The 14,727-nt window shown below is 36.9% G+C and overlaps 2 protein-coding genes across 12 annotated transcripts in view; one reads left to right on the top strand and one right to left on the bottom strand.

Annotated features, from left to right (window-relative positions):
- Positions 1-14,727, bottom strand: part of NRG3 (neuregulin 3) — a 1,063,627-nt gene that overhangs the window by 7,172 nt on the left and 1,041,728 nt on the right. For 3 of the 10 annotated variants that reach the window (XM_058696857.1, XM_058696862.1, XM_058696858.1), the window contains exons 7-8: positions 6,918-7,051; positions 1,983-2,156 (exon numbers count right to left, since the gene is read on the bottom strand). In XM_058696857.1, coding sequence (XP_058552840.1) covers positions 1,983-2,156; positions 6,918-7,051 — 308 coding nt within the window. The remainder of the gene's footprint in view (positions 1-1,982; positions 2,157-6,917; positions 7,052-14,727) is intronic. The other 7 variants (XM_058696860.1, XM_058696863.1, XM_058696865.1 and 4 more) reach the window with 3 other exon arrangements.
- The window catches only part of LOC131492922 (uncharacterized), a 534,086-nt gene that overhangs the window by 510,536 nt on the left and 8,823 nt on the right, over positions 1-14,727 (top strand). The window lies entirely within an intron of this gene.

The raw sequence follows: 14,727 nt of genomic DNA, 5'->3' as shown, positions 1-14,727 counted from the left end.
GTGAAATTCTATTACCAATCCCATTTCCAGTCCGGAGAGACGGTCAGTCCCCCAGGAGTGGAAAATAGCTGTTTTCAAGAACTGAGAATAAGATTGCTCCCTGAGATTCATTGTGCTGAGCACACAGTGACTTAGAGTCACCATTTATCAACATCGGGTGCATATCACACACAGGAAAATACATGTGGCCAGCCAGCTGGAGAGAATATTCCAAACCCAATGATGATTGAACCAAAACAGAACTACCACTATGCAGACAGTAAGTGTAAGTCTCCCAGGAGGTGGAAGACAAAGCAATACCTGAACTTGCGTGGAAATCTCTGAAGATTCGTATATGTATGTTTCGAGCCTGTGCCTGGCATAGGCTCAGAGCATCCTTATACCCGGGACATATGGGATGATAGCTGTAACAGTGATGAATGGAAAGAAAGACACCACAGGCTGGGTTCTGTCTCTACCCTAAAAAATCTCTGAACTTGATTTCCCCTCACTTGTTCTCATTCTTAAGTGACAAATGTTATTAGTGACTTAAAAATCACTACCAGTGATAAGTGATTCAAGAGGAAAAGTAATTATGAAACATGATTAATTATAATTATAGGCTAAATGCAAACTCCCTTTCCAGATATAAGGCAAAGAGAAATGCAAACTGCTTCTTGACTTGCATTACACATTTTGGACAACTTGGCTGTTATGTTGAATTTGCAACTGTCACCCCAGATCTGTACCAAATGTATTTTAGAGTTCATTGGGAATTGCTTCAAAATTACAAATGTCTTCCCAAGGAAATCTGTTGCTGAGTTTGTTCAGACAAGGCACTCCTTTATGTGTATCTTGCCGAGAAGAAAAGGCTCTCTGATAGAAGTCTCCTACCTGCTTTGGCCTTCAGTTTGATATGGACAGCCTGGAAAGATCAGCCAGTCCGAAGCAGCATAGAAACCTGGTCTGCCTTATCCAGAGTGATACAAACTAGATACGACAAGAACCTGGCTTGAGTGAGGGAACGGATTCCTGAAATTTCTGGAATAAACCCTGATTGCATGGCTTTTGAAATTAATAATTCTAGAGCAGTTCCTGTGACAATAAATGCTAGTACTACTTTTCTGCTTATGTGTCAGGTACAAGCCCTCTACACACGTAATGTTTAAAAATCTGTCCAACAACCCATAGGAAGGCTGGTACGATTTTGCTCAATTTATAGATGAGAAAACTTAAGCTCAAAAGATAAAGTTTTTTCAAGGATGAGATTTAAAATCCAGTAAGTTTAAGTAAGGGCTACCATGTTTGACTGAACAATTTATGCCAATTAGGTGAATGGGGGCTAAAATTCATCCTCCTCCACTCACCATGCTATGAACCCTATGAGGTCAGTGTCCACTCGGAGGAAAGGGCACTTTTTGCACTGCAAGAATGAGTAGTAAGCCATGGTATCTGGAGCCCATCTTTCCACACCTACACCATAAATGAACCTAGAGATCTGAGTTCAGCAGGTTGTGCTTTGACAATATGCTGCCAACTTTGAGTGAGACACACTCAAGAATTCTCTGGATGGAAGCACATACTATATATAAATACATTACAGGTTACTGTAATGGAGTATTGCCCGACAATGTTGATTAGAGAATTAACTATTTTTTTTTCAAACCTAAGAATGAAGGAATACATTAATCCTCTTAAGAAATCTCTATTTTTTAAAATCAAAGACAAATTTCCAGTTGTTTTAGCAACTACATAACATGTGTCTAGGTATCTACACACTTACTTGCTCCCAGTGTTATTTTTCTAACATTTCCCTAATATCTATTTTAGTTGTACCTATTCTTTTAAGTTAGATTACCTTTTATGGAACAAATACGGAAGTAAGCATAAATAGACAATTAATGACAAAATCAATCAATATAACCCCAAGGAACACAATAACTCAGTTTAAAGTTAGAGCATTAATGATACCCTCCCTAAATTCCATTGCTTTTAAGACCTACCCTTGACAAGGTATCATATCCTGGTCCGGGATCCTTGATTCCTCAAGTTGCTGATATGCTGGTCCCACGATGCCACCCAGCCTACTTCGGGGCGAGGGGGGTGTCCTCCTGAAGGCATTCCTATGGAGCATACCACTCCTTTGCCCTGGGCTGCAGCAAGAGGAGAGACTCCTGCTGGGATGAAAGAAAACCAACATAGCAATAACCTTACAGGTGGCTGCTCAAACTTTTCTGACACTGCTTTTTCACCCCAGACACTCAAAACTAGGCTCCATTCATGACTGTAGAATATCTGCTAGGAGGAGATCAGAAGTTGGTGAATCCATTCACCCTCGCAGAAACTGACACAAAGAGAAGTTCCCATGTTTCTGGCTTTCTAGGTTGAAGTACAATGGACTAAAACAATTGCAGCTTTCCAGCCAAAGATAAGAGGTGGGCTTAAGGACTTCTCAAGCTCCTGATTCTCAGCCACCCTCATTATCCAGGATATAGTAGCTGCCTCTCTAATAAAAATAAAAATGGTTTTGTTATTAGACACTGACAAAAATTAAACACAGGAACCCTCAAAGGGATTCACAGGGAAAAGTTCACAGGGAAAAGTGTTAATGGTAGAATAAGTAAACCTCATTTGAGTTGGCATTGTTTCTTTACCATATGTGCTAAATTCCCAGTTCACTACCTCAGATTCTCCTCAGTCTTGAGAAACTACATTGGTTTTCTTTTGAACTGGCTTTTAATAAACATCTGATTACATATTTTATTTGACTCATACATCCAAATACCCAAATAGCCACGTTTTCAGATGCCTTCAAAGGGCAAAAGGCATAAATGGGATATATCTTACGTGAGATTCCTACATAGATCATGCTAAACAAAAGCACTAGACTCTATAAAAATCAGTGGCTAATTTGACCAATTATGTATCCCATACCCATTCCCATCGCCACCCCCACTGAATTTACCCTGCAACCATGGGGACAGTAAGAGAAACTCTGTTGTAGACATTTCATGAGATGCCAGTTTATGTGGTCAAACTGGTTCTGCAGTGTTCAGATAGTAAGTGAACTTAGAATTTCTTGCTGCATTCTCATTTAACTCTAAACAAAACAAAACAAAACAAAAAAAGCCCTTCTAAAAATACCAGTAAAACCCTACAGAAAAAGATGAAAAATATTTTCAAAATTTCAGCAAGCCTATCAAGTTCTAAAGGGACCAGACTCCCAAAGTAATTTTACCCATATCACTACGTGATTTGGAGTTCTGTAACTTTCCATCCAGCAACATTACTGTTAGTTCTACTAACAGTTTTGTACAGATACAAAACAAAACATCTCAAATATTATTTGAGATCAGTTTGAGGCCTGACATTTGAGTCCCCATCGACCCTTTCCTAGTTTAGGCAAGGTGACTGATCAAAGTTGACACTCTTCAAGCCAACATTAGCTTCCTGAGTTTGTGCAAATACCAGGTCATACCTTGCAACATATTATACCTTCATTCATTATAATATTTCCTATATGTTGACAGCACGGGACCTCTAGTTAGGTCTCCAAGCCAACAAGTTCAAAGAGTTATAATAGCTATTTCCCCCCTCCCTTTCGGCCTCTATCTGTATTATCCACAAGCTACTATGGAATCTGTGGGGTACTTAGGCTGTGGCACTGGAATTAGCTGCATCTGGGGGTCCTCTCAGGTCTGTACATTACCAGCAGTGTGATACTGGGGGAGGAATTTCTACCAGAATTTTGAAATTTTTTTTTTTTCAACGTTTTTAATTTATTTTTGGGACAGAGAGAGACAGAGCATGAACGGGGGAGGGGCAGAGACAGAGGGAGACACAGAAGTGGAAACAGGCTCCAGGCTCCGAGCCATCAGCCCAGAGCCTGACGCGGGGCTCGAACTCACGGACCGCGAGATCGTGACCTGGCTGAAGTCGGACGCTTAACCGACTGCGCCACCCAGGCGCCCCTCTACCAGAATTTTGAAGGGAAAGAGATGGTACTCTAATTTGGGTCATTTGGGGAGATTTTACAACTTACAGACATGTCTTCAGTGTGTAAGGGGTGGGGGGGAGCCAACATGGTATACATTCTGTATGTCCGGGCAAGTAACAACGGGAAGCTGTTACTATCCCTATAACTGAAGGGACAAAGGGAGGGGGGACTACCCGAATGGACAGAGAAGGAGAGTTCTAAGGAGAGGGCCACTTTGCAGGCACTGTGGCCCAGGAAGAGGGACCAGGGATGCAGCTGAGGGAACCAATCAGCGAGGGAGGGTGAATAAGGGCCAGGGCTGCTGTACCCTTCCACTCTCCCATCTCTTGTCTGTGCCTCAAATCAAGCCAGTAGAAGCCAGAGGACACGGGAAACTGCTGCTCTTTCAGGGCACAGGACAAGGCAAAAAAAAAAGTAAAAAAATAGATATGGGTAGGAGAGGTGCAAAAGAAGGGTATCAGCATCATGCTTAAGTATTTTCATAAGACTGCTATAGGGCTAAAGGAGAGAAATTATACAACGTGTTTAGCATGGAGCCTGGTGCGTAGTAGGTGCTTAAGCCATGAGTTCTCCTGATCTCTCCACCACAAGTGACAACTCAAAGGCTCATACTAATCACTGAAAACCCTGGTCTTATTTCACTCTAAAAAAAATCTGCACATGTGCTCTCTATAAAAGAGTTATATTGCTAAAATATAATGTAGTACGTATGCCATGGCATAATAGATTTTTCTTTAAGAAGAAAGAGGATTTTTTTTCCTTTGAACTAAACATGAGAAATAATGGCTTTGAATTAATAGCTTTGTTATGAGTTATCCAAATAAGTCATATTTGCAGTGCACAAAAAGAAATTAATTATGCAGAGCCAGCCAAACTGTCACAACAACAATGTCTTCCAGTATGAACTAGTGACCCATCTTAAAAAACAGTTCCTCACCTATTGATCAATCAACTGTTCAAGCCTTCTAACCCAGTGGCTTTTGGGAAGTTATAGAGCAGTTTGCAGGATATATAAATCAGTGACCAGGTTATCAATCATGAAAATGTTTAAGTCTACTGCATGTTTTACAAAACAAAAGCTATGATATATTAAACTATAATTTACAAAGTTCTAAAAGCGCTTTATAAATCAACCCTCGCCTATCTATCAGGACACAATGTATGACAACAAAAACTGCAGTGCCATTGAACCAAACAAAAAGGAACACTTCTTAAAGATGACCTTATTTAATTTGTGAGTCTTTCCTAGAAATATAGTAGAAGCCAAGTTGAAGATGAGAGTATGCCAACAGACAAGGAGTAGGGGTAGGGTATTTGCAGCTCAAATACATTTAGAAACTGTAATTCTTTTTTTTTTTTTTTAGGAACTGTAATTCTTTTTCATTTCAACTTTAAAACATTGATGGCATCATATAGTACTAGAGTAATATTATACATAATTATTTTACTCGGCTGGCTGGAACACCACTTCAACATGTATTATAATCAGCAGGAGAAATGTTGTTTTGGAGAAAATATCCATCTTATAAAAGGCTGGTAATTTTGGACTTATTTTTCTAATTAAAGAACTTCCATTAGATCCAGTGAACTAAAATGCTCTTTTAACAGGCAAATATCTGTAAATGCCTCAATTGATATAAGCCAGAACTGGTGGTTAATAAAAGCAATTATCCAATAGCCAAACATATTGCAATTCCAAGTTGAAAATATTTAAACCATTAAAAAAAACCTAGCAAAACTTTGGTATTTCAGTATCTACTCTTGTAGAATAAGAAAAAAAAATCACCATCCAATAATGAGGATTAGTATTGAGAGTGACTGAAAAACTCCCAGTAAATGTGGTCAGCTTCAAGAAAAATCCTTTTTTAGGGGACTCATTGAGAGTCAAGGAAGAAGATAGTTTCCTTGTATAATGTGTGTTTCTGTCATGGAGGTTTTCAATACATTGGCTAGATATGTGAAAACTAAGGGTCAACAATATTTATCTGTCATTGCTGGGAACAACTTTTTTTTTTAGGTTCTTTTTAAATGTATACTTGATATGCAATGTTATATTGATTTCAGGAATACAACATAGTGATTCGACAATTCTATACATTACTCAATGCTCACCACAATAAATCAATATTATTTTTTTATCTTATCCTTTTCTTAAATCTTTTCATATATGTTTTAAAAAAATTTTAAATACCATATTTCTCACTAAGAAAAGGATTCTTAAATCATTCCACAACGTCCACAAAGACTTGGGCTATAGATTCAGTTGCATGTAAACATAGCATTAGTCCCAAACTTGGGCACTTGGTATGGAACAAAGACTTTCCATTTTCAGATTCTTGTATGTAAAATGCAGCATGTGACTGGAAGATGCTGAAGAACTTGTTTGGCCTCAGAATGTTACACAATTGATAAGAGAACTTTATTTTGGGCTTTCTCCCCCAAACAGCCCGATTTCTATGGTCAGCTTGCAAAAGAGTGCCACCCCATTGGTAACAGATCTTATAAACCCAAGGTTAAGATCTGCCAAGCTTCCTCTCCCTGAAAAGTTTTCCTTGTGTGAGAACCATGTTAGAAGACCTGGAGGGTGTCACATCAGCTACCTAGGGAAGAATTTGTCATTAAATTTGCAGAAGGTGATAAGGCAGGCTAGGAAAAGTCATGTTTTTAATAGTTTTTCAGAATGCAATTGTTTCATTCACTGGTCTGTGTCTGCAGCTTTGATGGGTGTTGTTAAGAATTCCTTCAGGCTTCTTATAGGGACATTGCTGCCTGCTGTTATCTTTGGTTTACTTGCTGTGAGCTGTTTGAGCATCCACTCCATGGAGAACTATAGGGGAAGCAAGAACAATCATCTCTTCTGAATAAGATTGCCATTCCTTGGCATGTGTTGTCCAGCATAATATATAGTGTGAACGTGCCCATTCCCACCATGAGTAACTACCTGTACCTGTGGTGTTTGACAGATTGGCTTCCTCTGTCAGGAGAAGGGACCTCTGGGAATGACTGCGGGCCGGCAAAACTTGACTCCATCATTTTCTCCAATGCAGTCACTGGATGCCTTTCCGCCTTTGAATACTGTGGGAAACCACATGCACAGAGTTGAGCTGGAGGATAAGTTGTGAGAGGAGGGTCTATCACACCATAGCTAGATATGAAAAAGTTGCCGAACTTGCCAGTAACTTGTCCACTGGGCACCTGAGCAGGAGAATGATAGAGAAATCATTTGCACCCCATTTCTCACACACTGAGTAGTCTCTGCCCTCCCTCCAAACATTCTGTGCTTAGACAAAGGTCCATCCAGGAGGGTTCTTCACTTAGAATTTTAAATATGTCTTCTCATTTCAGTCTACACCCATGGCACACTGTGCCTGACAGGCAAGAACACAAGTATTTTTTATTGAATGTACATTTTATACACACAAAAAATTAACTAGTACCTGGACTACTAGTAGTAGGGATTCAATAAATGCTGATTGAGTGAACCCCAGAAAATTCTCAGAATTATGGAAAATATTGATTCAGAGTTTCTGTCCACCAACCTCCACCATTCCCCTCCTTCAGCATTTACCAAGTAATTACTGTGTTTAACAAGAGAAATTTGTAAGCATTTCACTCTTTATATTTATTAAGCCTTGGTTTCACCTTTGACATACAAGGCTCAGGAGACTTTCGGAAAACCTATAGAGGTGACACATTAAGAAAAACTTTGTCCCAAGGAAAGCATCACATGGCATCTCAACCAGGCAGCAAGTTGTCAAGTTTAATACTCTCTGGACACACAGCATTTGAACAAGCAACAAAGGCTAGTGAGTTTCTTTTCCAGAAACTCCACATAAAAACTATCCCAAGAAATGACATTTTTAGAGTGCTAACCAATCCAGGGAAAATTTCAAAGTCTGTATATTCATATCTAATGTATGAACAAGAATTTCAAAGAACAATTAACACAGATGTGCAATATACATATGAAAAGGTATACAACTGCACATATTTTGCAAAGGGATAAAATTCAGAATAGAGAAATTAAATTTCAAGAAGATCTAGTAAAGTTACAGATCCAAGAAAAGTAGACCTGGTGCAAATATGTTGGGGTACAAATTTTCAATATGTTCCAAAATATTGAATATACACACTCTTTGATCCAGAATATTACTCCTAAGACTTATCATTATTAGTAAAATTATAAAAGTTCAAAATGATATCATCACTACCGTACGTCAGTGGTACAATTTTTCCTTTTTTAAAGTTTATTTATTTTCTTTTTTTTTTTGAGTGTATTTATTTATTTCGAGAGAGAAGGGAGGGCTAGGGTAGAGGTATAGAGAGAGGAGAGAGAGAATCCCAAGCAGGCTGTTAGCACAGAGCCTGGTTGTGGGGCTTGATTTCATGAACCATGAGACCATGACCTGAGCCAAAATCAAAGTTGGATGCTTAATGACTGAGCCACCCAGGTGCCCCATTTTTCTTTCTTTCTTTTGTGTGTGTGTGTGTGTGTGTGTGTGCAATTTTTAATAACAAAACCAAAAACAACCATAAAAACAGTTAGAAACAATAGAAATACCCACAAATAAAAACTATACAACTATTGAAAAGAATAAAATCAAGGTATAAAAAAGTATGCCTAGGGGCACCTGGGTTGCTCAGTTGATTAAGTATCTGACTTCGGCTCAGGTCATGATCTTGTGGTTCATGAGTTCGAGCCCTGTGTTGGGCTCTATGCTGACAGCTCAGAGTCTGGAGCCTGCTTCAGATTCTGTGTCTCCTCCTCTCTCTGCCCCTCCTCAGTTATGCTTTGTCTCTCTCTTTTTTTCAAAAATAAACATTAAAAAAGTTTGCATAATATGAAGGCATTTGCATAAATAAGGAAAATGCAGCAGATACACACATGTTGTAAGTGTGTATCTATCTATCTATCTATCTATCTATCTATACACATATGTGTGTATATGTATATGGAAACACATATTTAGCTTTATGTATATATATGTGTGTGTGTGTATATATATATACACACACGAAAACATATATAGATTTTGTATGTGCATATATATTTCTGTGTGTGTTTGCATGTCTGTGTGTTTCCCATGCAACCACACAGGACACAGGTGAAATAAAAAAAGGAAAATACACTATTAACTGGATGTTTTCCTTGGGGAAAAGTGTATCAGTGGATATGGGCTATTGAGACTAGGCAAAATGTCAAGGTTATGTAACTAACCTTAAGATGGCAATCTCTAAATGTTTGCTTTTTTAAGTACTTCCAAAACAAACCACATAGTGGCAGTAATAACCATGTCTTGAATCATAATCTACAAAATGGATTTAGAGAAGTTGGTCAGACTTTTTGCAAAATGGAGTAAGTTGACACAGAATAAAAAAGAAGATATGGAAATAATTTGGAAAAGATGGTTATTGTTAATAATCCAAAATTTTAAAGATCCAAAAATGATGTAAATACCTTCATGTGTGCTTTTTTTTGACTGATTAATGTCAATTATTACAAGCCACCATGGGAAAAGTGAATTGAATGGACATGTTACTGGAATGTAACCAACATTGTAACCTTCTATTTGACTTTCAGGTTTTATAAAAGACTGACTAGGGGTTTGTTTGATTGGTTTTTAATCCCAACTTCTTTAACATTTATTTATTTTTGAGAGACAGAGAGAAGCAGAGTATGACAGGGGAGGGGCAGAGAGAGAGGGAGACACAGAATTTGAAGCAGGCTGCAGGCTCTAAGCTGTCAGCCCACGGCCGGACGCAGGGCCCGAATTCACAAACCGCAAGATCATGACCTGAGCCAAAGTCGGATGCTCAACCGACTGACTCACCCAGGCGCCCCTTTAATCCCAACTTTTAATAAATTCATTTAGAAGACAAACTTGCTTGGAAGGCTCAGCTACAGAAACAAGTGATATAATCTAGAGGTATCTGTGGGAAATGGAAGGAGGTAAGTCTGTGCTCCTCCAGAGGTCTGTGGGGGCAATATCAACCAAGTGTTTCTGGAGCATCTAGATTTTCTAGAGAAATCACTGAATCATTGAAAGTCAGCAAGCCATTCATTTTTTTTTTTTTTAAAGCAATGTATGCCAAACAGACTAATTATGTGTTGGGGCCATTAGTTCAGAGCCTCTGCCTTTTGGGGGTGTGTGTGAAATTCCAATTGGTTTTTATTTTATTTTCCAGTGTAGTTAAAATACAGTGTTATATTAGTTTCAGGTGTGCAATATGGTGATCCAACAGTTCCATGCATTACTCAGAGCTCATCAAGATAAGTGTGCTCCTAATCCCATCACCTGTTTCATCCATAAGGCACCAACCTCCCCTCTGGTAACCAACTTCCTCTCTGTTCTAGAGAATCTGTTTTCTGGTTTATCTCCTTTATTTCCTTTGTTTATGTATTTTGTTTCATAAATTCCACATGTGAGAAAAATCACATTGTATACGTCATTCTCTGACTTATTTTGATCAGCATTATACTCTCTAGCTCTATCCATGTAATTGTGAATGGCAAGACTTCATTCTTTTTTATGGCTGAATAATATTCCAGTGTGTGTGTGTGTGTGTGTGTGTGTGTGTGTGTACATACCTCACATTTTCTTTATCCATTCTATGGACAGACACTTGGGCTGCTTCCATAACTTGCTTATTGTAAATAATGCTGCAGTAAACATATGAGGTGCATATAGCCTCTGCTTTGAATGAGATTTTTGATCATGAAAGCTAAAAGGCTCTTTTTCAAAACCCTGGATGAAAGTTTTGAATAGACTCAACCTCTTGGTTTGCTTATTTATAGTATCTATAATAGATAATATGTTCTAAATCTTTTCTTTCAAATGCTTGCATTGTTGTCATACAGTTGCTCTCAATTATACTATTTTGGTCAATTAACACAAATTTATTTTCAAAATTTATTATTTTGGATTTTTCCTCTCTCACACAGACTTTATGAGAATCTTTCATTAGTGGCTATGCTTAGCATGAGATTCAGGTTTAAGTTGCTGTATTCCTATCCAGGGTTGGTTGAGACATATGGAACACTAAAAATATACAAATCATTTGGTAATCGTTCAAACTAATATTCTATACATATTGGTTCAAATGAATTTAGAGATATATTCCAGTTTACAGTTCTGACAAATAAAGAGCTTAAAAATTGTCATTCCTGTCCCTACAATAAGAAAAAAGCTGAACAAACTGAAAATCAATGACTGTTCTTATATCCATTCAGTAATTGAAGTTGCATGACAAACCACCACTCTGAAATCTGGACAGACAAGACAATACAAGAACTATGGTCAAGATCAGCTTACCTAGAGCAGAACAAAGAACCAAAAAAGAGAAAAAAAATCATCTCATATCTGACATGGGTAGGGTGAAAGTAACCATTGTGAAATGGCTGTTTCTACATGAAAAAAGACGTTATCAAAGCATTATATCACCTGAGGGAAGTTTCCCCCCTGAGTCCCTGCTCCTGTACCCTTCCTGTCTCACATAAGGGGGAAAAAAGTGAAGAAACACTTCTCATGGTCATATGCCAGTAAAAGAGTGAAATATAATCATAAGATTATAGATGAGTTCCCCTCCACTACTCCTTAACACCACATCAGTAGGACTCCTCTATAATAACAGTAGATTACAGCTGACAAATTATAAGACACACACTCTATTTAAGAAGGAGTTCTTAGGAGAACCCAAAGACACAACTAAAAACAAAACAAATAAAAGACATTAGCTGATTTTAAAGCCCCTGGCATCTATAGCTAAAGCAAACATTAAATGAAACCCAGCTGCTATCCAGATTAACATAGAACCTACACTAAATATGTATTTACCTGAGGTCTACTCAACATATCATGTTTACCTTTTAACAAAAAAATCTAAAAGCATACTAGAATATACGTATATTTAAAAAATGAAGTCTGAAGAGACAAAGTAAGCACCAGAACTTGAATCAGGTACCATAAAAGTGTTGGCATGATCAGACATGGTATTTAAAATAAGCATGATAACTATGCTTAGGGCTGTGAAGGGAAAGGTAGACAGCATGCAAGAACAGATGAGTAATGTAAGTGGAGAGATGGAAACTCTATGAAATATTCAAAAGTAAATCTAGAAATCTAGAAATAAATAAAAAATACTGTAACGTAACTAATGAATGCACTCGATAGGCTCATCATTAGATTGGACACAATCGAGGAAAGAATCAGGGGAGCTTGACTATTAATCAATAGAAACTTCCTGAAATGAAACACAAAACAAATACTGAATATTAAAAAAAAAGGAAGAAAGAAAGGAAACAATGAATGATAATACTGAAAACTGTTGAGTAATTTTATATGGTGTAACATAAGCATAATTGGAGTTCCTAAAAGAAAAGAAAAAAAATGGAGCAGGAAAAAGATTTGAAGGAATAGTGACTGAGAACTTTCCAAAATTATTGACAGACATCAAACCATAGATACAAGAAGCTCACAGAATACCAAAAGACCATACAGAATAAATACCAAAAAAAAATCTATATCATAGCATATCATATTCAAACTGTATTTTTAAAAGGAAAAAAGAAGTAAAGAAAGAAAAAAATAACACAAAGATAAAATGCTGAAAACAAAGTCAAAAATTAAAAAATAAATAAAAACCTTGTTTATAGAAGAAAAAGATAAACAAATACAGTGGAATTCTAACCAGAAATCATTCAAACAAGAAAAGACAATAGTAAAATACTAAAAGTGTTAAAAGAAAGAAATAGGGGGTTATGGTTGGCTCAATCAGTTGAATGTCTGACTCTGTGATTTTGACTCAGGTCATGATCCCTGGGTCATGGGAATGAGCCCCAAGCTGGACTCCATATGGAGCCTGCTTGGGATTCTCTCTCTCCCCAACCCTCTCTACCTCTCCCCTGCTTGTGCTTTCTCTCTCTCTCTCTCTCAAATTAAAAACAAAACAAAAAACACCAAACTGAAAATATATCTCTGGTTTAATTATCTTTCAAAAATAAAGGAGAAATATAGATTTTCTAGACCAACCAACAAACAAAAATCTGAGGCATTTCATCACCAGCAGACCTTAATAGAAGCTCTTCAAGGGGAAACAAAATGATATAGATCAGAAACTCAAATCTACATAAAGAAGGAAAAATGCCGAGAAGTAATAAAAAAAGGACATTAAAATATTTTATTTTTCTTATTAATAGATCAAATAGAAAAATGTTCAAAATAATAATATATTTTTGATGTAGTATGTACACAAATTAAATGATTGACAGCAATTTTATAAAGAACAGGAGAAAGGAATTGAGGATACACTGTTATAAAATACCTGGATGAACCATGAAGTGGTAAGGTGCTATTTGAAAGTGGACTTAGATTAATTGTAAATCCATATTGTCAAATCTTGGGTAACCACTAACAAATTATAAAAAGAAGTATAATTGGGATGTTAGGAGAGGAAAACAAATGGAATCATACTAAATAACTAAAACCAGAGAAGGAAGAAACAGAAAGAACAAAAGAAACCAAGAACAGGTGCAAAGAATTTAGAAGTTATCAATATGGAAGATATTAATTGAACTATATCATTAATCACTTTAAATATGAATGGTCTAAATACATCAATTAAAAAACAGACATTAGGGGCGCCTGGGTGGCTCCGTTGGTTAAGCGTCAGACTTCGGCTCAGGTCATGATTTCACGGTCTGTGAGTTCAAGCCCCACGTCAGGCTCTGTGCTGACAGCTCAGAGCCTGGAGCCTGCTTCAGAGTCTGTGTCTCCCTCTCTCTTTGACCCTCCCCCGTTCATGCTCTGTCTCTCTCTGTCTCAAAAATAAATAAACATTAAAAAACAAAATAAAAAAAACAGAGATTAAAAGCCTGTATGAGAAAACAAAACCCAACTATCTGTGGTCTACAAGAAACCCACTTTAAATATATAGGTCAGATAAAAGTAACAGAGGAGATAAAAACATGTTATACTAATAATGATCAAAAGAAAGCTAGAGTAGGTATAATAATTTCAGACAAAGAAGACTTCAGAACAAGGAAAAGTATTAGGGATAAAGAAATATTTAAAAAGTATCATTTACCTAATGATAAGGGGGCCAGTTCTCCAAAAAAGATAAAACCGTTCTTAATATTTATACACTTAGCCACAGAGCATCAAAATACATAAGGCAAAAACTGGTAGAAGCTCAAGGAGAAACCGACAAATCCTCTATTATACTTGGAGAACTCAACATGCATCTATCAGTAACAGAGGGTTAGCCGGCATAAAATCATTAAGGATATAGTTGGGCCACATGGCATGTTCAATCAACTGCATCTAATTGATATTCATAAAATACTTCTAAAACAGCAGACTACACGTTTTTTGAGCTCACATTCATCCAGATAGATCGCATTCTTGGCATCAAATACATCTTAAGAAATTAAAAAAAAAATTGAAATCATAAAAAGTATATTCTCAGACCATATTGAAATTAAGCTAGAAATCAATAGGGAAAAGACAGAAAATCCAAAAAACTATTTGGAGATTAAACCACATACTTGTAAATAACAGAAAGATCAAAGAAAATGTCACAAGAGAAATTTTAAAATATTTTTAACTAATTGAAAATGAAAATACAACATATCAAAAGTTGTGGGAGGTAAATGAAGCAGTGATTAGAGATAAATTTGCAACATTAAAGTCTTATATTTGAAAAGAAGAAATATCTAAAATCAGTAATCTGAATTTCCACTGAAGGAAGCCAGA

Source organism: Neofelis nebulosa, chromosome 13 (genome assembly GCF_028018385.1).
Source record: "Neofelis nebulosa isolate mNeoNeb1 chromosome 13, mNeoNeb1.pri, whole genome shotgun sequence".
Classification (NCBI taxonomy): Eukaryota; Metazoa; Chordata; class Mammalia; order Carnivora; family Felidae; genus Neofelis; species Neofelis nebulosa.
This window is presented reverse-complemented; position numbering and strand designations above follow the sequence as displayed.